Source organism: Caenorhabditis briggsae, assembly GCF_000004555.2.
Source record: "Caenorhabditis briggsae complete genome, chrX, whole genome shotgun sequence".
Classification (NCBI taxonomy): Eukaryota; Metazoa; Nematoda; class Chromadorea; order Rhabditida; family Rhabditidae; genus Caenorhabditis; species Caenorhabditis briggsae.
In genome coordinates, this window is record NC_013491.2 from 19,405,038 (window position 1) to 19,428,767 (window position 23,730).

The window sequence follows — 23,730 nt, forward strand, 5'->3', positions numbered from 1 at the left end:
ATTGTGAAATTTTGGAGGGTGTTAAACAGACCTCGGTTGAAAACCTTGAATTAACAGAAATTTTCGAAAGTTCCCAGTTTTTCAGCTATTTCCTGATTTCTGAACGAGAGCTGTTTTTTTCACGTTTTCAGTACAAAAGCGGACAATACGGGGTTCCGTTCAAATATCGGCAAATACCTGAAGAACTAGAAATTTTTAAAAATATTGTAAATGCAAAATTTTCAGTCTAGATATGTTTGGAACCCTTCAAGATTTTCAAAGTGATCTAACATGCTCCAGGCTCTTGAAAGTAGTCTAATTCCACTGAAAAACATTTTTTCAATATTCCTTATGGATCGCTGCTGTAGTTCAGGATTCTATCCGTCATTTCTTTTTTTGTCGTTTTCTATCTACCAGTTATTCTGCACCTGATGAATTTTAGACCTCGAGGTCTGAAAAATGTGTATTCGACATATTGTTTCTCGTTTTTTGAGCCTCTTTATGTCTACTTTGCCGTTCAGCGTTTTTCTATTTTTGCATAATCGCTTTTTCTCTTTTTTTTCCTTTTCACCCAAATATAAACCTCAACTTTTGTATTCCAGGGGAACTCAGCAACCATTATACCATTCTACAAAGACAGCATGCCGGAGTCTGCGGCAGACTCATCCAGCGATGAGGTAGGACTGAAGGACCATCCAGAAGTGATCTATCTGAATTTTTCTAATTTTTAATTTTCACATTTCCAGCACGATTGGCACGACGAGAAGGAAGACATGCTGATGATGGTGATGGTGGTGTTGCTCATGTTGCTCTCTGTCGTTATCTGGGTAGCATTTTGTGTGGCCGTCCGCAAAACGGCGCGCAAATTCATTGAATTGAAAAGGCAGAGACGAAGACAGGTACGCTTTAGTCGGATTAGACACTTCTTCCTAACTGGTATATACATATTCATATGTATGTTTTATCCGCTACGCTCTACTTGGAAGCAGCTTCATGGAAACGAAACTTTGAAACATGTGTTAGGTTTTTGTATATTTCTACAAAAAGTGGACCAACCAAGATTTGACCTGCCAGATGTTTATAATTTTCTAGGCACTAATAACAGCAGCAATCAACCGTGCAGCTTCCACAAATGAAGCGGACCGTCATAATGTGCTTCCGATTTATATAACCACATTGGCACATGAACTCAATGTGAGTGTTCAATGAGCTAGCAGGATGAACAAAAATAAAATATATTGTTTCAGGTATTCGGAGCAAGGGAAGAGGAGTTGCCGACATATGAAGAAGCGTTGTCAATGAGTTGCACTCCAAGTCCCAATCCAGTTGCTCCATCGAACAACAGAGATCGGTAAGTAATTCAAAAAATTCACTTCCTCTTTAACACCAATAGCTTAGCATACCTACACCTTCCCTTACTGTGATCACTAATCCATTTTCTCAATTACAGCGTGCCACCGTACAAGCCACGGTCTGGAAAAGCTAGTGGCCGAGTGCTCAGGTGGGGTAAAATTCTGTTTTTTCTAATACTTCTTTGATCTTCTAATAACGTGTGGAATTGCGTGTGGTTTGATTTCTTATTCTATGAAAAAAATATGATCAATTATAAAGATGCCTTGGAAAGAGGTTCGGAAGTTCATATGCAGTAAAAGGAAAACTTTGTATCACATCATTTCAGTTCCTTTTAGATTAAAAATAATATAAATGTTAAAGAATATTTTAGATATCTAAAATATTTAGAAACATTGAAATCCAAAAATTTCTTCAAAATTTAAATTATTTTTTAGCCCAAAAAATGTTAATTCAAAAAAACCAACTAGAGCCAAATGTTCATCATAGTTTTAACTGAAATTTATCAGTTTATCACTTTTTTAAATTTTCAAAATGAACAAAATGAGTACCGCTCAACAAGTATATGTTTTTGTACTAAAAGCGGGAAAAAACAGGTGCTTTACAGAAATTGGCAAAAATCTGGGAAACTATACATTTTCGAAATAAAATTTCCAATCTAAATCAGTATTACGCCTTTCAAAATATTCGAAGTAATCGAAAGCCTAACGTTCCAGTTCCAGACTCTTTAAATTGGTCAAAATCAACTGAAAAACGCGATTTTATAAATATCTCATTGACTGAGACTTTACGTACCTTTTGAGCACAATAATCTATGTTCCTTCAAAATACATGAAACATCTGTCAACTGATAAAGCGCTGGAGAGATAATGAAAAACATTTCATTAGTTGTCCAAGTCTTGTCATCTTCTGAAGAAAATTAGAAAATTGATATAGGTGGGCGGCTATTAGAACATTTACCATAATTTAACGGCTGTTGAACTACAGAGTTTTATGAATATTTAATTACCAATTGATTATCATGTATTGACAATTTTTCCACGATTCTTGAAATCGTAAATAAATAAATTTAAATAAATCACCAGGTTGAGTAACGCAAGTTTATACAAAGTCTCTGTTAAATTTTCGCAATGACACCATATATAGCCTATTCACTAAAAAAGTGTTCAATTCCAGAATCGCACCAGACCGTCCTGGCTCCATCCCAACGATAGTTCTCCCGCCCAGCTACGAGAGCTCGGTTCGTCACGAAGCGATGCTCTCACCAGGTGCTCGAGTACATTCGTCGCCGGTTCCCACCTCATCGAACGCCGCTGCACCGAGCACTTCCACTTCTCCGCCTATCTACACCATTTCTGGAAATATGCACATCACGGAATGCTGAAACCTTTCTTTTTAGACTATCTTCTCTCTTTCTTTCTGCGCACACTTCACATTTCATCAATCTGAATACGGTTATTCCCATTTCAAAAATTTCTTTGGTCCAGTCATATGACTCTTGGAAGTTTTCGAAACTATTTACGGTTTTTCTAAACACTGAAATCCGTTTTTTTAATACATGTCTACTTAATTCTAATCACTCCTTGTGTGTTCCCATTTTTTGTACATTTTTGCACTAATTATCTCCTTCCCAGCCATGTCTATACTTTTATATTATATTCTGATTATTACTTTCCTTCTTCTCCCAGTCAGCAAAATTGTACGGTTTGTCAGTTCTAGTTTGCATCAAAACACAAAACGCCTTACACGTCACTTTATATGATTGTAATATTGCCATTCGTTCCTAAACATGTATAGAATAAATTGATTTGTTTTATTGAAGTTTAAACACACAGGTCGTCCGAAAAGCTAGAAATTGATGTTTTACAAGATTTGATTCACTGATAACAAATTTTATTAGTACCATTCTCGTTTTTCTCACGTGCACTCCGAATTTTTGTTACCAAAAATTCATTGATACTGAACAAAGTACTTGACCTCCCTCAAAATAATGTTCTTTCCAAAAAATACCCTATGGAAACACAAAGTGACATCACTTATCAGTATACCACCCATAAATCATTCATCATCAAAACCTAAAAGGGTCGTATCATCAAAAACATTTCCTTCCCGATTTGCACGATGTCAAGAGTACTCTCTAACCGGTTGGAACGACACTTTGTTGTTTTTCGCAATCTTCAGATGACATTTTCTGTTATCAGCCACCCCCCTTGTGACTTTCAAAGATATTGAGAGATAGGAATATAACCGTTAGTCACTGTCATTTTTTGAATCTATGTCTATTGATAAAATTATATCTATTGAATTCATTGATATGCAAAATAATTTATATCAATTGATATGCAAATACAGTAACAATAGCTGTTATTGTTCATTTTTTTCCATTTTTTGAACATGAATTTCGCTTTCTTGGCTCTCCGTTTCACTTTATAAACTCAACGCTTGTTGCAGATCGCACTTTTCGAAAATGAACCCATTGGACCAAAAAAGTGAGCTGCAAGGTTCCGGGCTTTACCTAATTATTCCCTTTTATAGAGGACTTCCGAACGCTGTACCAGGAAATCAAGGATCAACAAAATGAGACCAGAATCAACTTCATGAGGCAAAACTACGATAAACTTCCGTCGTGGTCGAAGCAAGAAGTTGATAAAGAAATGGGAGGATTTCAACAAGACTCATCAGGTATTTTCTGGGTATTTTTTTCAATAGTCCGACATATCCACTCACTATACAGTTGTTTTCAGAAATTTTAGGAAAATAGTCTTGAAGATTTAGAATGGACTCCGTAAATGCTTTAATAGAACGCCACCCTAAACGTTTAATTTGAGTTTGATTAGATATGAATATTTTGGAAGATATGAACATGTTGCTTTTCATCAGTTATTGCATTTTATCAGTTATTAGAATTTTTGTATCTTTCATGAGAATTGAGTTAATCACGCTTAATGTGCTCATAGACTATAAAACTTGTGATAGAAAAGACCTCCGCACTGCCAAGTTGCAGCTGATGTTTTCGGCTCATATGCAAAATATCAAAAATGGTTCACTTGATAAAATGTTTTGATATTTTTTCCTAAAATTAGCTTTACTTTTTCAGGTCGTCTCGAATCTCTTCGTCAAACATTGAAGCAACGACTTGACGAGAACAAGCAAACGTTTATGAGAGAAAATGCCGAGAAACTTCCGTCCTGGTCGAAATGTTGATGAATGGTAAGAAAAATTTATCCCGAGACGTGAGAACTTAACTATGTTTTTTTTTCAGGAATCCCGTCGGCTAGAAACACTTTAATATCACTATTACTCGGAGCAGAGGATAAACGCGCAATGCTATTATTTTTCAAAAACTAGATTTTTAATAAATATTAAACGATCGATCTTTCTATTTTCAAATAAAAACATTTCCTCATCTTTTCTGTTTCCCTGTCTTACAAGTATGATATATGACTTATTGAAAAGCGTTTAGACGTTCTCTAAACGTATATTTTTAGCGGATTATTGTGGTTCGTTGTTTTGCTAATGTTTACAAGAACATTCTGAATGGTACCAGAGATATCAGGAAGTAAAATTTTTGAACTCGGAAGTCGGAATTAGAAAGTTGGAAGTTACATTTTGAACTAGGAAGTCGGAAGTCGGAAGTGACCAAATGCCCGGAAGTAGGAAGTAGTTAGTTGGAAGTCGGAAGTCGGAAGTAAACTTTAAAATTTTCAATTTTTTTAATAGCCTACTGTTATTTTGGAGCATAATTTATGGTATTGGCGCAAATTTTGAACATTTTCTGATTTTTCTTATCAAAAATGAACACATTTCGCAACGTTTCTTGCCAAACTTCATTGGCGGAGTTTGAGAGTTTGAAGCTGGAAGTAAAACTGATTTTCCGGAAGTAGGAAGTCGGAAGTCGGAATTCCTGACATCTCTGTTGGGAATGCAAACATACTCACGCGCTTGCAACCGATAAATAACAGGAACCTCATTTTCTTCCTTTTGCTTTTTGTCACGTTGAAAATTCTCTTATGTGATATTTATGCGTTTTTAGAAACCATCTTCATTCACTAAAAATGAACAAATTTTCGTAATGCGCTTTAGACTTGTCACACCTCATTTTTTGTGGTAGATCAAATTTGGTCTCGCGAGTTTTTTGGCGGGAAAACGCGCATAATAACAAACAAATAAGAAAAAGAGGTATTGACATCAATTTTTTAAAAGAGCGTTGCTGGTTTTGATTTTCTTATTTTTCTTGACGCTTCTTAATGGGGTTTTCAGAAATTTTATTTTCTTGTTGCGCTCGTAAGCTGTGTACTCGGAATTGCATTTTTCTTCACGCACTCTTGTTTCATATTTTTCAAATATTTTCTCTTTCAGATCATTGAAATTTTTTTCCAGATACTTATAAGGGCAGCGAACTGAATAGGGTTGGTACCCCAAACCCTGTTCAGATCCACTGAACCTTCAGGCAATCTTGGACGAAAATGAGGTCAACGGAAGGGTGAACTACTACGATTTCCATGGAATGGTTAGTGTATTTCTCATTCGTGAAGCTTTATTAAAAAAATTTTTTGAGTACTTTATCACGGTATTCAAACTAAATATTCTTATAAACAAAATTTGATTTTCAGACAACACCGGTCACCGTGCGGCCGCATGTGTGTGCGATTAGAGCTGGAGCAATGATAGCTGGAGAATGGGTATGTTTGAGATCAAAAGGAAATCATTAAAGAAAATTTTCAGATCTGGAAAACAAGTCAGTTCCCCAGTCAAAGCCATTTTCAGATCTACTGAATCTGATGGCGATTTAGGATGTAAACGACGTCAACAAGGAAAATAAAGGAATCAGATTGCAAAACATGAAGCAAGGAAAATTGATTCCAAACGGAAAAGAAGACCAGCTGACAAGATGGGCTGGATGGGCTGGTGGGTCTGAGAGCAAGAGAAAAATGAATAAAAATAATTTTCAGATCTGAAGAACGAGATAACCAAAGGAGATTCATTGCGATATTGGTTGTAAACGAAAACAACAATAATGGCGGAAGCGGAGGAAATGAAGTACGAAATGAAGAAACCCGAAAAATGAATTCGCATTGGCGATTTTGGTTGTAAACGATTAAACGATAACAACGATGATGGCGGAAGCCGAAGAAATAAAATACGAAATGAAAAAATCCAAAAAAGGGCGATTATCAATGGCGATGTTGGTTGTGAACAAAAACAATGGTGAAAGCCAAAGAAATGAAAAAAAAAATGGATACCAAACGAAAAAGAGGACCAGCCGAAAAAAAAAATAAAGAAACGAGACGCCAAATATAATTATAAATTAGAAAATAAAAGCATGTTGCCAAACCTCCCGAAGCCCCCACCATATATGTGTTCCCCCCTCCCTATAACACTTACTCCCTCCTCACTTACTCCCTCCTCCTCCGTCCGGGACTTGGGACTCATTACTGATTCCTCTCTCAAATTCTCTGCTCACATCAACAAAATCACATCTTTAACTCTTCTCCGTTCCAAACAACTCTTAAAGTCATTTAGATCTAAGTCTCCAGAATTCTACATTCATCTTTTCAAATGTTTTGTTCTCCCGATTCTTGAATATTGTTCTGTAGTTTATTCTCCTCCGCCATCTTCTCGCCTTGCTCTAAACTAGAATCTCCCTTAAGATTTTTCTCTAAGTGTATTTTCCAGCGTTGTAATATCCAGTACAGTTCCTATTCTGATCGTCTCTCTATCCTCAATATGTTCTCCATTCGACATCGTAGGCTAAAAGCTCAACTAATTCATCTCTATAAATTTTTAAATGGCTCCGCCTACTTTCCTAACCTAAATGCACATGTCAAATACTCCTCCTCCCCTCGTCGCCCTATGAACTTAATTATTGTTCAGCCCTACTCCTCTGACTATTTTTCTTCAATTTTTCCCCTGTGGAACGCCATCACTTCCCAAGTTACCCGATTTCTCCTACCTTCCGAGTTTGAATCCTTAATTTCTTCCAGTATTACCCGTTATTGATATATTTGCTCCCCTATTTTTCTTTTTCTACCGGTTACATCTTTCCTGTGTCAAATATCTAAATTATCCCGTTTCCCCTCCCCTACTCAGATCGGCCTTGTGAGGGGCATTTTTTCTGAGTCTTTCATGTTCTGCCCTCTAATGTTTGATTACACCTGATCAATAAACAAATTAAATTAAATTAAATTAAATGGAGCTCTGGATACTGTTTGAAAGTTTGTCCCCCTTCCCTCCTGTCACCTCTTGTAAGTTTGGGAACATATGGAATGAATGTCTTGTAAGCGGGTTCCTGTACGCATGTGTGTGGTGAATAAAAAAGTTTTATTCAATGTTCACTGTTTAATTTCAAAACACGTATTCAAATATACATAGATATAAGATTTCGTTGGACTTTATATGATGGTTTTCATATCTAGAGCAACACTAAAAACGCTCGTCTGATATAGTTTTAGTCTGTTCGATCTTCATAACTGTACATAACTGTCTTCCAAACTGAACTTTTGTTATGGAATTTCCGAAGACGTATATTTTCGAAAACAATTACTGTACTCTTTACCAAGAATTTACAGTTATATGCTGAGAGGGAGATAGTTTTTGACCTATCAAACAGAATGAAACACATTTTAATAAAGCTAAATTCGATGAGAGAAAACGCCAAAAAACTTCCACCCTGGTCGAAATTTCAATATATCATAAGCAGTTTCTTATATTCGTATCATGAAAACATCCATTTATCCCAGCACGTAAAAAAACCTCATTTTATGAGAATTATATCGGCTCAAACCGATGAATAACGAGAGCCTCCTCTTCTTCTTCTTTTTTGTTTTGGGAACGTTTAAGGTTCCCTTTTTGACATTTATTTCTTTTTAGAACCCATTTTCAATCTCTTAAAATAATGAAACACAGAATATATTGCGCTTTAGTCTTGTTACACGTTTTTTTTGGTAGATCAAATTTGGTCTCGTGATTTTTTTTGGGGGAAAACGTGCAGAATAATAATCAAAAAAAGAAATAAGGGCATTGACATCGATTTTCTTCATAAGAGCGATGATGATTTTGGTTTTTGCTATTTCTCTTGACTTTTCTCGAATGTTTTTTTTCCGCACTTTTGTCTCTTATTGATCGCGTCCCGTGTAAATATTTTCTCTCTCAAATCATTGAAATTGTTCTTTTCCAGATACTTATAAAGGCAGCCAACTGAATAGGGTTCGTACGCTAAACCAGATCCTCTTAAACTGGATGGAAACGAGGCCAACAGAAGGGTGAAGTACCATGGAATGGTTAGTGTATTTCTTAATCATGACTAGTGATTCAAAAAACCGCCAAGTACTTCATTACGGTTTTAAAACAAACATTTCTATAAAATAAAAAATTTGTTTTCAGACGACGCCGGTCATCGTGCGGTTGTCTGCAGTTGCAATCAGTGCTGGAGAATGGGTGAGTTTGAAAGCAAGAGAAAAAAATGAATAAGAAAAAATTTCAGATTTGAGGTGCAAGACTGCGATTTGAGTTGTAAACGAAGTCACCGATGACAAGGAAAACAAAAGAATTGAGCTACAAAACGTGAACACGAAAAATGGAAACCCACTGAACGTCCGGGCAATTTCGAAAGGAAATGAAGCCAATGGCTATAACGAAAATGAAAGAAAGGAACAACGAAATCTGAAAATCGAAAACATTGAATACAAAAGAAAAAGAGGACTAGCTGAAAAGCAAAAAAAAAGGAAAAGAAAGCTATCACGACCTCCACTGAATGGTTAGTTGCTTACTCATTCATAAAAATGATTCAAAAAATCGTCAAGCATTTCATTACAGTTTTCAAACTGACAATTCTGATAAACAAACAGTTGATTTCAGACAACGTCGGTCACTGTGAGGCCGCATGCGGATGGAGCAATAATAGCTGGAGAAGCGGTAGGTTCGAGACCACGAGAAAAATCAATAATATAAATTTTCAGATCAAAGCATGAGACAGCAAAGGTTCAAAATTATGTCACCAGCCAATTGGATCTCATGAGCAATCTAGGATGTAAACGAAGCCAACGAAGACAAGGAGAACGAGGGAATGAAGCTCCGGAACGCGGCTCGAACATGGTTCGAATTGATTCAAAATGAGGTCACCAGCCAATTGAGCATTATGGGCGACATAGGTTGTAAACGAGGCCAACGAAAACAAGGAGAACAAAGGAACGAAGCTCCGAAACGTGAAAATGGCTAGAACCGATTCCAAATGAAAACGAGGACTAGAAGAAGTGAAGAAAACACAAATAAACTGAACAAGATTAATTAAAACAATTAAAGTGTGTTAATGAAGCATACAATATGTTAATGAAGCATACAATATGTTTTAAGAGACCCCTCCCCCTAAACATCTTTTGTAAATTTCAAAACTAGCATGTGATGTTAATGCTCTGATAGAATGTCACTCTGTACATGCACTTTGAGCTCAATAATCTCGGAAAGAAAATTAGACAATTGAGCTCACAATGCAAGTGTAGGGTCCTGGCCTATAAGAGCATGTAGTCTGTGAGTGATGAAGCCCGCACCTTTTATGTTGTCCGCCCCCCCCCCCCATTTTAATGGAGCTCTTGATGCTGTTTGATAGTTTGTCCCCCTTCCCTCCTAACACCGCTTGTAAATTTGAGGACACATGAAATGAATGTTTTGTGAATTCTCGTATGTGTGTGGTGAACAAAAAAGCTTTATTTAGTTTTCTATTTTTATCTTCAAAAAAAACCTATTCAAATACACATAGATAAAAGGTTCCGTTGACTTTTATATAACGATCATCTTTATCCAGAGCAACACTTCGAGAAAAGAAAAACTCATCTGACTTAGTTTCGGCCTGACTTAGTTACCAGCAAAACTTCGTCCTAGAAAATTATCACCGATGTCTTTCACTCCCCGTTCCAACAACTCACAGAAACGGAAATTCTTGGAAATTTGCTCCGTGATAGTTGTTTTGGTTGCTAGTCTTCATTATCCGATATTCCATGATGAATAAACCAATATTCCCACGCCACGTTCTTCAATCGTTTCCAATATCACAATAGGTTTAAATTCAATACAACATGAAAATCTGTTATGTGAAGCGCACTCAGTGATCTTCAGTTTTTCATCACCTTTCAAAAGAGTTATCAAACCATAGTCACATTTTGCTGTTTCAATCTGCCCCACATCTTCGGAATACAAGAAAATCTAACTTCATCTGGGTTATTCACCAAAGTTTGATATTCATAATGGAGAGAAGCAGATCTTGTTCTCGATCAATATATATTGCAGCAGGCGTGTTTATAAACCTGTTTGATAACTAAACAAAAAAAATTACAGCCAGAGGCAATCAATTGTCACGAAGTCCTTTGATGGAGCAAACTTTCCGTAACTATGTCTCAGCTCCAGATCGCTGAGGGTAACTTTTCAAAATACAGAGAGTTTGAGACTCGATTCTCCTTCTCCGAGGAATGTATTCAATCGTCCATCGTCTCCACATTATTCTCTCTCAAGCTACAAAATGACGTCCAGTGATGAAACCTCGCCTAGACAAAGCACCTTCGAGGGTGCGCAAGGTATGCTACATTCGAATGACTCCTAACTCTTAGAATGACCACTAACTATCAGTCAATATATCTCAGTTCCTGTGAAATCTATCAAAAAATGGTCAACTGACAAAATAATTGTTATTGTCAGATAAAAACTTTGTCAGATGACTACTTTTTGATATTTTCTCCAGGAATTTTGATATATAGAGAAAATGTGATCCAAGCAATAAAAAAGTTAAAAAATTGAACACCTTTATCACAGATCGGGGTTCATCGCCACTTCTCCAAGCTTCTCAAAATGAAAAATCATCTAAGAACTCAAAGTCAACTGAAAGCACCGCTTCATCCGGTTCGGGTAATTTATTCCGAAATTTTTTATCACAAATTCATACTTCAAGTTCCAGCATTTGTCCCATTCCACGTGAACGACATGAACATTCTAAGTTTGGATAATTTGAAGAGAGCCAGTGAGTTGGTATATCATAAATTTTCAGTGAATTGCACTCGATTTTTGGTTTTTGGAAAAAAAAATCATATCATTTTTTGACTGAATTTTTCGGAACTGTCTATTTTTCTTTCAAAATTCATTAATAAAATTCTACAAACGTCTTTAAAAATAAAATGTCCGAATTCATGTTTTCAGTTCAACACCACGAGGAAATGCCGAAGATGCTCACTCAATACGCCTCAAATATGGTGTAGAGGGGTCACCTTGGGGAGTGTTGGATTCCCCGTGACGGCTCCAGAGAAACAAGCTACCTCTTTGTGCGTGATGTCTGGCAAATTAGGGGAAAGTGCATCGGTAACAGGGGAACTAATTCTGTCTGTAGCGAGGAGTGGGACGACGAGTGGGCAGATAAGCGGTGTGGAAATAATAGTAACAACAGTAGTATCAGTGACCCGTTTATTGAGCGGAATATATTTAATGAAGAGAATATATCGTCAATAAGAGGTTTCCTCGGAGTCGGGCTGGCTTGGAGACGGACGAGAAGGACATCACTGATCACTCAATAGTTGAAGGGGCAAAAAGCCTTGGGCAACAAAAACCCTTCTCCTACCGGTGACAAGCTTATCGCATCTCATAGACAAAGTTCCCAAGCTGCACACGCTTCCCAGTGGTCACGATGACACTGTTAGGAAAACACTCATGAAACAGGTCACAGAACTGACCGTTAGTCTATTCAGAAGGAAATCTATATTAACTCACACCATTAGCGGTTTCCTATAGTCCAATAAGGCCGGTAAAGCAATCGGGGATCGCGGTAGGGCTTACAGTATTGAAATAGTAGGAATAATGATGAGTAATGAGGTTGACGGACTTGCAAACTGAAGGGAAACGTCACGGAACAGTACTGACTGCTATACTATGATTAATATAAGCAAAACGCAGTAAATCTACGTAAATCTACGCAAAACACAATTAATCTGAATAGAAAGTAGGCCAGTAAACCCGTTTCGAGTGTGTGTGCGCCTTTAACCCCTTCGTGGCGAGACCTCAACGATAGGGCGCGCTTGCACGAAGGGAGAGGAAAAAGGCGGGAATTTGAATATGAGAAAGCAATAAAAGACTAATAAGCAAAGGAGAATAAAGAGAATAAAGTGGGAAATAGGAAGATTTCTGAGGAGTAAGCACAGTTGGCTGGGCCTAGAGGTCCTCAGAATATCTTAAAGTTGTTGAGTCGGTGGATAGCCACGCGGACTCGACAACATATGGGATATGTTGACAACTCCCAGTGATTATGCATAGACTTGTCGATTCAAAGATATTCGAAAGCTATCAAGACTAATCCTGCTGTGCTTATTCCTAAGAGACTATCCGTCAAAAACGTCAAAGCATTTGCTTCACTTATTATCTCAATTTAAATATTATGATTTTCGTCAATAAATAGGTCACTGATTCATCTCTGCTACCGCTTTTCTATCCACACACCTGTGTCGTTTTTTTTGCTACAGACTCTTTCGTCCCTTTTCTTAATACTTTCATTGTACTGTCAGAGTAGCTTGTTTCTTCGGAGCAATCACGGGGAATTCAACACTAATGTGAGAACATACAGTACCGGCATATAGGATTTTGACCATTTTCAGAAGATTAAAGCTCGGCTGTCAAGTTTCTGATCAGTTTTAAAGTTTTAAAGGGTGTGAAACAGACCAAGATAGTTCGCGTTCATAAATTTTTTTGAAAATTCGTAGTTTTTGGCCGATTTCTGAAAAACATCCTTTTTGACTCGTTTTTCATGTTTTGGAAAGTTTACAACCGAGCTCGAGGCTTCTGAAAACGGTCGAAATCAACTGAAAAATATGTTTTTTATGAAAATGTATTCTCTGTAAGCCTTTCTGCATAAATCTTTATCACTGTAAATCGTGGCTGGTGTTTCCATAATACGAAACATGGAAATTCCGATTCATAAATTATGCATTTTCCAACGTCCAACACATTCATGTGCTCCCTTCGAAAGATCACTTTCGAAAAGATATCCTACAGTGTCCCATGATACCCTTTTCGATTGTGATCATAAAAAGATCTTTAGGTTCCCACGAGTTATGATGCTTTAATGATAGTTTTTTCTTCCATTCACTATTGTTATGGCTTCATAACGGAGAAATCGCGTACCACGCTGCGCCGGGCCTCCCCCTTCTCTCCTCCCTCCTCTGATTATACTGTCCCTCCAGGGTCTGCCTCGTCACCACGAAAAACAGCGCGACTCCTCCTCCTCACCAGACTGTCTTCCTGACTCATCTTCCTCATTTTTTTCCTTTATTCCTTTCTGTTTCTCCTTTTTCTGCTTTCTTCCGGCCCTAGTCTGTTCCTCCTCAGCTCCACCCCTACACACTATATCTGCCCTAAACAATGTGTTCGGGACACACGCTTTCTCTCTTCGCACGTAAAATGTGAACAGGTCCGTCACGGACGCTCCGCGTTCGCGCGCGGTTGAAATAGGAACCGCATACGGACCGCACATTAAATCATTTCGATTATTCCGTATTCTGTCCGAGCTCTGTATCCGATCCGATTGCGAGCGATAAAGAAACCGATCCGTTTGCAAATCTGAATTTTGAGTTTGTTCGCAACCGTATCGGATACAAAGAAAACGGACAGATTAAGGAATAATCGGGATATTGTATTATGGTTCTCTGAAAACGTTTCGCGTGCGGTCCGTATGCGGTTCCTATTTCAACCGTGCACGAACACCGAGCGTCCGTAGCGGATTGTTCGCAAACCACATGCGCTCTGGACTTGATTTTAAGCTAGAAAATCTTTTAATACATTTCTCTTCTCTATTCTCGATATGTTCTCCGTTCGCTATTGCAGGGTAAAAGCTCAACTCACTTTTATATTCTAGCAGATGTCACATGTTTCCTTAACCTAGACGCACATTTCCGAAATTCTTGCTTCCCTGATCTCCATAGGAATGTTATCATTTCCAACCCTACTAATCAGTATTAGCCTTTTCTGTGCCACATATCTAATTCTTCCTCCTTCCTCTTCTTTGGATACTCCCTTTTTGGTTTGTTCCATTCTCAACGTGCTCTCTTTTCTGCTTGCTCTCTTCTCGACTTGCTCTTAATCCTAGAATCTCTCTACCCTCCTTTTTCTTTTTATTTATTATTATCTCATTAGTATATAATTTTCAGTTGTCTCTTCTTGGGGAATCGAAATGCCCAAAAGAAGAAATACCAAAACCAACTCTGCGCCGAGGAGTCGTCCAGCTCGTCGTGAAGATGGTGAGTCATTTTTTGTGATAGTATTAGCTCGATCATAATCCAGCACGCTCGAGATCAAGAAGCCCAAGAGTCGACGACCACGCTCAGCTTCCTCGAGAAAATGGAGAAGATCATCAAGATCAACTTCATCGAGAAGTTGGAAACGAAGACCAAGAAGGAGAGGTGATTCGAGAACTGAATCCACCTCAAAGAGAAGTGGGATACGACTGGTCGTTTGACGCTTCTCCTGGATACTCCCCCGAGCCGAGAGCTGATACTCCGGGGTACGATGAGCAGCCGGCTGCACAGCATGTGCCCCCTCAGCAACTCATCTACGGTTGGTTTTTTTTTCATGTAAAGTTTTTTCTCCTAACAGAAAGATATTGTTACAGAGCGAACTCCTAGAGCGCAAATGCCGGAACCCCAGATTCGCTACCAAAGAGCGCCGGAGCCGCCAGCCGTCCACGCGCCATTCAACTTTGATGTTCGGGACGAGGCGACGCTGCGATATTGGAGTAGGTTTTCTTCAAAAATTGACCCCGCATTGTCTCAAGGCAAATTTTTTCAGTTCGTCACCATGAAAGTCTCGCCAGAGCTCTTCGTGAATATGGAATCAATATGGGTTTCCGCATTTGAATGGAGTGAGTTTTACAAATTATGTGACAAATCCTGAATGAGGAAATTTCAGTGTCGACCATTTTCCTGGCGTGAAGTGCTCCACCAACTTGTTGCTCCCCCATCGCCCCTGTTAATTTTCGGATGTTTCATTTTATTTTACTTGTTGACCAAAATAAAATTTAAACTTCCAACCAAAAGTAGTTCAATACACTTCCTTCAGAAAGTTCATATGTCGTTTTTGGCCTCTTTTTGTTTTCAAATGACGTCTCTGTTGTTTGCAGGTGGTCCAGAAGTTGAAAACTTCTTACGTGAAAACTGCTACATATGAGATCTTGGGAATATCAACGGCAAATAATCATAACATCAAAAAAGTACTAATTCTTTACAATTATCATCCCCAAGCTTTCATATGTAGCAGTTCTCACGTAAGCAGTTCTAATGTAGCACTTCTTGAAACCTATTCACATCAGTTTAGAATAGAACACAGATGGTTTTCGAAAATTGAACAATTGTTCGTTCTTTAATAAGGTGGCAGCATACCATAATTCGTAAACCCGTCTTTATAGTCAACCAGTAGCTCATAAACGATTTTACAAATTGTGGAATATATCGAGCAGAGAGTTCACGATATCATGGTTTAATGTTATACTAAAGAAGAATATACCGTAAGGCTTGTAATAGAAAGGCCCCACACTGTCAAGTTTTCAGTCAACTTTTCGCGATTATCATGAAAAATACAAAAAAGGTGCCAGCTGAGGAAATGTTTGTCATTTTATGTTCAACAATTTATTAGTTGAGAACTTTTTATATCTTTTGCAATAAACGAGATAAATGGGCTCAAGTTTGCGAAGATAGGGGCACTTCTTTTGAGTTTTTGAAGTACAGATAGACAATTTTCGGAGTTTTTTTTTTGAAATTACAGTATGCGTTCCAACATGGCAGTGTACGTTGTTTAGTGTCCCCAAATTTCTTTGCTATCGTGCCGCTCTCATACACGACATCTGTCGGCCGCGAAACTTTCACCAACGTGGCTCAGCTCGTAGAAACGCTCCACCTTCAGCGTTGGGCCCACGCATTCACCCCTTCGAGGGCCTTTGAGAACCAAATGTTGAGAAAATTATTTTTCTCGTGTTCCTTCCTTCAAAATCATATTATGCTTATGTGTCATTTGCGCTCCATTAAGAAATATGAATCCACTGATGAGTCAGATTCCTTTGTTTCTCGCACTCTTTCTCTCAATTTTGCAAGCGAGAAGTGCAACGTCCTCGTGGGATATTCAAAATGAAAGGCATAAACAAATTTTGCTTCACTTTTTTCTCTTTTTCTCTCAAGTTTTTGTTTTATGCGCATGCGCGCGAGAAACTTATAACTCAATAAGCAATTTCAGTTTTTTTTTTGCTTTATTCCTATTTCCCACTTTCCAAAAAAAAACGAATGTGTAGTAATTATTAAGAGTGATATTTTCGTGGTCTGGAATCCGATATCGCAGCGGAAGGGCATTTCTTTCGCCTTTATAATTCTACTTCATCCACAAAATGCTTATTAAGCGTATTACGAAATCTCATGCCCCCTTATTATCGGATACTAACGTAAGGTCTCAAATGTTGTGAGGGAAAGTGCACTTTCTGGCTCGTGATCTCCCCAATGGCTCAGCATCTATCCGAAATTATTACTTTCCTAGATTGACTCGAATATTATTTAGCTGAATTTTGTCTTGCGCTCTCACCTTTCTTTCTGTTTTCTCGGATTTCTCTCCAACTCTCAAAGTCTGTCGTACTTCTCCGCATTTTTCTCATAATTCCTCTGTTCTATACCTTTTCAATGATATGTTTTCGTAAGAATCTTTATATGTATCTCAATTTCACGCTTATTTTTCTTCTTTTTTCTTTTTTCAGAACTTGGCGTCGCTGCCTACGGGATAATGAGTTCGCGGAGATCTTCTTCGCAAAGATCCTCTTCGCGGGCGTCGACTAGGGGATCTTCTAGAAGATCGCATGGTAAGAATCTTTTGCAACCTAGTGAACTGAGTTTCAATGTTTCAGAAAACCGGCGCTCAAGATCGAGAAGTTCCAGTGACAGAAGCTATTCTCCGTCGCAGCATCGTCGCAAGAATCGTCGCAACAGTTCTACGTCTTCAAACTCTCGTATTCGCAGCGGTAGTGATTCTGGTGATAGGTTGTCTTTTGGTCATACACCTCGATCATCTGATGGATCACACTTAGTGAGTACTTACTTTTAGAGTAGCAGACAAAAAAAAAGGTTTGTCCTAAATAACAGTCGTATACTTTAGGAACCCGTCAGCCCTTCAATGTATGCTGGCGATATCGATTTCAACAAAGGCTTCGAATATGCAGGTGATGTATCACACTTAGTGAGTATTGGTTTTTATAGTAACTGAAAATAAAGAAAAGTTTGTCCTAAACAACAGTCGTTTACTTCAGGAACCCGTCAGCCCTGCAAATTATTGGAATGGCAATAGACATGACAACGTAAACAACAACAATTCGAGAAGCCCGGGTCCATACAACCCTATAGGCCCAATCTCCTCCTCTTCTTCTTCCTCTTCTTCTTCGTCATCCAACGCGTCTTCGCTCGCACACTCGATTCCCCTAGGCGACATCATGCCAGTTGCCGGTGAGAATAATTATCTAGAAAGTCGTCGTCCAGGATTCATGGGAATGGAACGCATTCCAACGGCAGAAGATGTCCGTCAGCTTAGTGAGTTCTTTATTTTGTACGCCTTACCAAGTTAATAAATACTTAATTCCAGTTCGCCATCATACGGCGTCCATTGCAATGCTAAAAGAATATGCAAATCATATGGGATACAAAGTCGAATGGTACGTTGAATGGAGACTCCATTCAGAGATGGAATACTTAAGTAATCGTGGGCAACCGAGACACTTTTTTAAAGGAAGAACTCGACCAAAAATTTGTATTGCGCCAAAATGTTTCAGTGTGTGAAACCTAAGCTACGGCGCCTGGCAGCTTTTCATCGAAATGGAGAATTGTGGCGTTCTAAGTTTTTCAAGTAGGGGAGAGAGAAACGGAAATAATCTGTATAAAACGACGTTTGAGAAAGGTGGTTTGCTGCCGTAAAGGCTTAGGTTTTTCATTGAGCAGGAAGCCTAATAATTGTGCCACATTTTCATATTTTCTTGGGCATTTTAACCAATTTCAAATTTTTTGTGTTTTTTTCCGAATGATATTAATAAAATAAATATTAGAAAAATTTTGTTACAGTGAAAATTTTTGAAAAAAAAAGAAAATATTTATAATTTACAGAGCCAAATCAGTTTTGGCGCCATCTTTCACTCTTTCACTTTTCCCGCCGACGTCCCAGATGTTTGCAAAACAATAATCTTTAATTTTTTGATTATTCATTTCATTTTTTAACCTAAAAACTACAGCTGGTGCAACCGGCTGCGGGCCACTCAAATGTCAAATATCATAATAGGTAATCTGATGGTTTACGAGATCATTCTTTCAATTTCCATCATTATCTCTTTTCCCATTCCATATTTTCTCACATGATTAGTGATATTCTTATAACCTGTGCAATTCTAACAGAAAATTCACTGTTTCGAGCATAACAGGGAAGCCATGACCCAGAATTTCATTGTGTATTCTCACTTTGTATTATGCGTAACTTCACATTATTCGTAATAAAAACTGATATATTCTGAAAGATAAAAAAAACAAAAAAAAATAAATAGTGGAAATGAAAGATGGTACATGAAAAAGTTTGCATGTGATAGAAATCAGATTTGCAATTATTGATAAAAAGACGGATTTGTGGACAATAAGAGGCAAAAAGAAAATTGAACGAAGAAAGTAGCCTGAAATTAATCTGAAAAAAGGGTAGATGTGAAAGCAGTGAGATCAAAGGAATTGAATTTAGCGTAAAAAGGTGATTGCACGAAAGTGCTTTCAAAGCTGCTGATAAGATCCTCTTTGCTTCGCCGACTCCAGCTGAGCTTTCAAATTATTAAGGAATGCAACTGCAAAAATATGAATAAACCGATTAATTGAATTCTGCGTTCTTACTTGTCTCATCCAGCTCTTTGCCTGGGGCCTTTAGCTTAACTTGAATCGGGCCGAAATCAAGGCCAACACTTTCAGGAGCATCCTCACGCTTTTTCATTTGTGTTGACAAATGGTTCATGATCGATGACATCATTCTTGGCGGCGGTGCAATGGATAGTGTCGCTTTATCTGAATTCGATTTATGCGTTTTTCATTCTGATTTAACAGAAAACTCGCGTGTCATATTGTCTGAAGAGATCGGATTCGGCAGAGAAGATGTAGATGCCTACAAAATATAATATTTCATACCAATTCAGAAAAACTGCATAATTTTGTATGTTATCAGCGCTAGGGATGTTATGAACAGAATTCGAAATTCCGATTACTCCGAATGGATAATTCGGTCGGTGTATTGCCGAAGAATTTTTTTATGAATGAAGTTTTGATTAAAATATTTTTGAAGCTTTTTTGTGATCCAATTACGAACGGAATTTTTTCGAAGCTTTTAAAATTTCGGAATTAATTATATTTTTTTTCGTTTCTGAAATCGATTTGCCAATTTTTCCTGCTTTTTTGATAGATTCCGAAACCGTGCAAGATTCCCAAAGCTCCCAAAAACCGAAATCTTCAAAACAGGAATAAACCAATATTTCGAAGTCAAAAATTTTGAAAATCGGATCATTCCGAATTTCCGAAATTTTCAAAATTTGAATATTCTGAGACTTCGAAAATCCAAAATTTCAAAGGTCGGAATTTTCGACATTTCGAAAAATTCCAAAGAAGCTACTCCGAACATTACCGAATCATTTCACTATTTAAATAAAGGATGTACCTGAGAGCTGCTGGAAGGGAGATTGTATCCGAGATTTGCTGGTCCGGAGAAATAGGACTGAGGAACTTCCAAGTTGGGATACTGAAATAATCATATTTCTCATATTTAGGGCAAACGAGATTTTAAATTTTTAAAAAATAAAACGTACACATGCACTGTTTGAAGGCTGATTGTCTCTTCTTGGTGCTGATAAGTGGGAGTAATCGGGTACAGAGAAGAAACCCTGAAATAATCGTATCTCTCATATTCTAAGCACACAATAATTGTTTCACAACTCACTTGTGGGAAGTCATTATAGATTCCAATTTGATTGTTCATCAATAAATTGCCTCCTGCACTAGTATTTTCAACAATTTTCAACAACAAAGAGTTTCTTTCAACAGGTTCCTCCATTCTACTCGATGAGCTACACATTTGTCGCAAATCGGGATGATGGAGCCGGGGCCTGAATTATATTGATTTAATCATTATTTTCTGATTTGAGGTGTCTCACTTTTGGCTTGGGGGCTGCTCTTTGACTATGTGATGCTGAGCGGCTTTCATCTGTGGCCTGTCGAGTGGTGTTGAGTGCCGAGGGTGAAGAGGTCTGTTGATTTCTAACAGCGACTTGGCCGGAAAATGATGGAATCTGATTTGATGACGACGACCCGTTGTTCCCCGATAGGAACTCTTCCTCGAGCACAATTATCGATCTAGTTGAATCATTGTGGGGCTGAAATGAGTTAAATGAAAAGAGGCTGAGTCATTTTTTTGGGAGCTTCATATTCTAGGCAAATGAAGCTCTAATTTCGAAGAACCACTTACCTGTGAACCATTTCCAGTAGAACTAATTAATGACGCGGTACTTGGAACGTTTCCAGATGCATTTCCAGCCATTGCTTTCTGTTTAATTTTTGCCAAGTGTGCTGCGATAATCTTCAAATCTAACGGTTTCTGTCCAGAGTCGACTTCTTTTCTTCTTGCTTGGACTTTAGCTTTGAGGGTCGAATATTGTCGTTCCTGAAACATGTGAGTTTGATAACTACTTTCTTGGTTCATGTGTCTTACTCTTCTTTCGGGGACTACAATTTGAGGATGATGTGCTTGGTGGATCACATCACGCATCATGGCTGTTGATAGTGTTGAGTTGATGCTTGAAAATCCATTAGCAAGGGGGGTTTGCAAGACCGTCCCAATTATCTGGAATGTGTCGTATAAACAACGTGATATGCTAACTTATGCGTTTTTTAAGCTTTCAAAATACTGAGATAAAATATACAGTACCTGTATCTCGTCACTTGTTTCCGACGTTCTTTCGTGTAGCTCTGCTGCTCTCTTTTTGAACCAAGCATTGATCTACAAGAATGAATACTTAGGATCAATTATTAATTTTTGAAAAAACTCACGTAAATATCGGATTCGGGAACGTCCCGAGTGACACGATCGAATTGTTCAAAATTCGTCGAAAATTTCGAGAATGCGGCTTCAAGGGGGTTTTCGATAAGATGCACACGGCTCTTTTCGATGTTCTTGGCGTAGAAGAGACAATCTAGTTTTTCCTCGAGTGTAATCTTATCCAGAGGCTTTCTTTGCCTCAAAAACTCCTGCTTTTCCTTTTCTGAAATAGTGATGCCGTTTTCTGTATTCCATGTCTTGTATCTCATTTTGGCTGAGTGATCAACGGCACAACGTCTTTTTTGCTCGTTTGTGAGAGCTTTCCAGAACGTGAATTTCTGAAAATTAACAAATTAAAACTGAAAAGAGTTTAGAAAGTTTATAAAAAAATAACTTGTAAGCCGTTTTTTCTTTCAGATACAATAATTCAAGCTTGGAGTTCTGAAAAATTTACATGTGGCATTTTTGCAAATTTGGGGTTTTTGAGGCCGCAGAAATTGATTGAATTTGAATAAGAGTTTAAAATACACACCTCTCCGATTTTATCGTATCTTTCTTTTTGTTCTTCAGTGTCCCCGTATCTGAATTCGGCCAGTTCTTTGAGAAAGTGCTCATTGCGTTTCTGGCGTGAAGCTGAATGAGTAAGATCCTGATTTCTCTGAAATTAAATTAGATTTATAATCAAATAATTTGAACAAACAACCTTCTTGTTGTTGTCGTGAGCTTTAGATGGTTGCATGGTGTCAATTTCTGTCGTGACAGTAAACTCGGAGTTGAAGACTCTGGAAAAAAAACGAGTTTAAAATAGTTTAAAAGCGAAAAGTAAGAAAAAAAATACGGAAATCATTACTGAAAACGCCAATTTTCATGTAAAATTTGAGAAAAGAGATTCTGAGAAAGCACCAATAAAATTTTTCGTTAAAAATATTATTCTAGAGGCGCAAGAGCAAAGTACCGTATTATTTGATAAAATTTTGAATATTCTTTTCTCAATTTTTCGACAATTTTTATTTTTTTTTCAGTTATTTTCCTCATTTTAATTCATTTTTGAAAGATTTACACTGAAAAAATGGAAAAAAATCGTCGAAAAATTAAAAATACTCGAAAATAATATTAAAGATAGGTTCAAAAAATTGGTAGTTCGCTCTCATGTGTGCATCAATTACAAACTACAAAACTATGCTTGTTGGTAATAGGCTACTAGACGAAAAAAGAAAAGACTGCTTTAGAAAAAAAAATCAGTATAAATTGGGCTCTTGCAATCCTAATATAACTGGTAAAGAAAGCAAATGAGAACTATGGCCTAGAATAATGAGGGAGGGTGGAGGAAAGGGCACAGGAGAAGACGCACCGGTATTTCTCTCCGTCTCTTCCTTCGCTTCTCTCTCTCTCTCTCTCTCTCTCTCTTTCTCGTTGCGTCATCGAAGAGACGAACCATTTACTGTGAGACTCTTTTTGAACGACGGTGGAGGAGATGGTGCAGACGACACTATGTTGTGGGTATGAGTTCCAGCCGATCAATAATGATCTGCATAAAGTAGTGTCTCCTTTCTCCTTTGTACGTCATTCCGTTTTCCCACGAATGTTTGTATGTAACAGGTCTAAATCACAATTCAAAACTGTTTATTTAAGTGCCAGAGCTCAAAACTGAATTGTAAATTAAGGTGAAAAGTGAGGAGCAGAGAGGTGCAGCAAACGGAATCCTACGTCACTACAAAGTTTTCTACTATTTTTTGAAACCCTTTTGAAATTTCAAAAATTTTGATCCATCTTATAAATAAGATCATAAGCAGTACGGAAAGGAACCATTTAGTAAACCACAGTGAAAGGAATCGAATGATAACTAAGAAATTGAAAAGTGCGCTTTCTTTTATATATAGTTTGTGTGCTAATCGAATCTTAATTTTATTATCTTTTTTTCCAGAAAAATGGAAGAAAAAATATCATCGAGCTTTTCTGAGTGGGAATCTAAAAAATCTAATGATTGTTTGTGTTCAGAGATTTGATAGCCCTTAATTTTTACTCTTCCCAGTCCACGTTTTCTTGCATCAGTATTTTGTGATATTCTTAAAATCTGTAAATTTCTACTTTAAAATTGAACATTCTGAACAGAAAACAATAACAAAGACTGATAATTCATTATTCATTCCTTAAAATTTTGTTGTGTGTGTTTTTACGTCATGTTTTCTAATTTCGCACTACTCCGAATAAAAACTCGTTTATTGGGAAAATTTTTTTAAATGTTTGAAGAATATAACGTTAAAATTAAAAGGTGGTAAATGAAAAAGTTTGAGTGTTACAGAATTCAGA

At 37.5% G+C, this 23,730-nt stretch overlaps 4 protein-coding genes across 4 annotated transcripts; 3 read left to right on the top strand and 1 right to left on the bottom strand.

Moving 5' to 3' along the window:
* Positions 1–620: 620 nt before the first annotated feature.
* On the top strand, positions 621–2,713 carry CBG07396 (the record flags this gene model as incomplete). Its single annotated transcript, XM_002645683.1, has 6 exons — positions 621–656; positions 726–878; positions 1,072–1,173; positions 1,227–1,330; positions 1,430–1,480; positions 2,506–2,713. The coding sequence occupies 6 exons, from the start codon at positions 621–623 to the stop codon at positions 2,711–2,713; spliced, it is 654 nt and encodes a 217-aa protein (XP_002645729.1).
* A 1,083-nt stretch (positions 2,714–3,796) lies between these two features.
* Positions 3,797–9,444, top strand: CBG07395 (the record flags this gene model as incomplete). The annotated part of the gene is made up of 10 exons (XM_045240597.1): positions 3,797–3,818; positions 3,865–4,011; positions 5,763–5,839; positions 5,943–6,011; positions 6,123–6,241; positions 6,282–6,369; positions 8,713–8,766; positions 8,884–9,085; positions 9,187–9,247; positions 9,288–9,444. 10 exons carry the CDS (start codon positions 3,797–3,799, stop codon positions 9,442–9,444), a joined length of 996 nt encoding a protein of 331 aa, XP_045093536.1.
* A 1,396-nt stretch (positions 9,445–10,840) lies between these two features.
* On the top strand, positions 10,841–18,152 carry CBG07393 (the record flags this gene model as incomplete). The annotated part of the gene is made up of 11 exons (XM_002645681.1): positions 10,841–10,895; positions 11,131–11,223; positions 11,273–11,335; positions 14,502–14,591; positions 14,635–14,907; positions 14,963–15,211; positions 17,084–17,185; positions 17,231–17,409; positions 17,479–17,559; positions 17,630–17,906; positions 17,959–18,152. The coding sequence occupies 11 exons, from the start codon at positions 10,841–10,843 to the stop codon at positions 18,150–18,152; spliced, it is 1,656 nt and encodes a 551-aa protein (XP_002645727.1).
* Positions 18,153–19,118: 966 nt separating this feature from the next.
* On the bottom strand, positions 19,119–22,842 carry CBG07392 (the record flags this gene model as incomplete). The annotated part of the gene is made up of 14 exons (XM_045240598.1): positions 19,119–19,189; positions 19,236–19,403; positions 19,452–19,500; positions 20,047–20,127; positions 20,195–20,269; positions 20,326–20,491; positions 20,547–20,758; positions 20,851–21,045; positions 21,094–21,225; positions 21,310–21,381; positions 21,432–21,758; positions 21,953–22,078; positions 22,124–22,202; positions 22,772–22,842. 14 exons carry the CDS (start codon positions 22,840–22,842, stop codon positions 19,119–19,121), a joined length of 1,824 nt encoding a protein of 607 aa, XP_045093537.1.
* Positions 22,843–23,730: the final 888 nt, after the last annotated feature.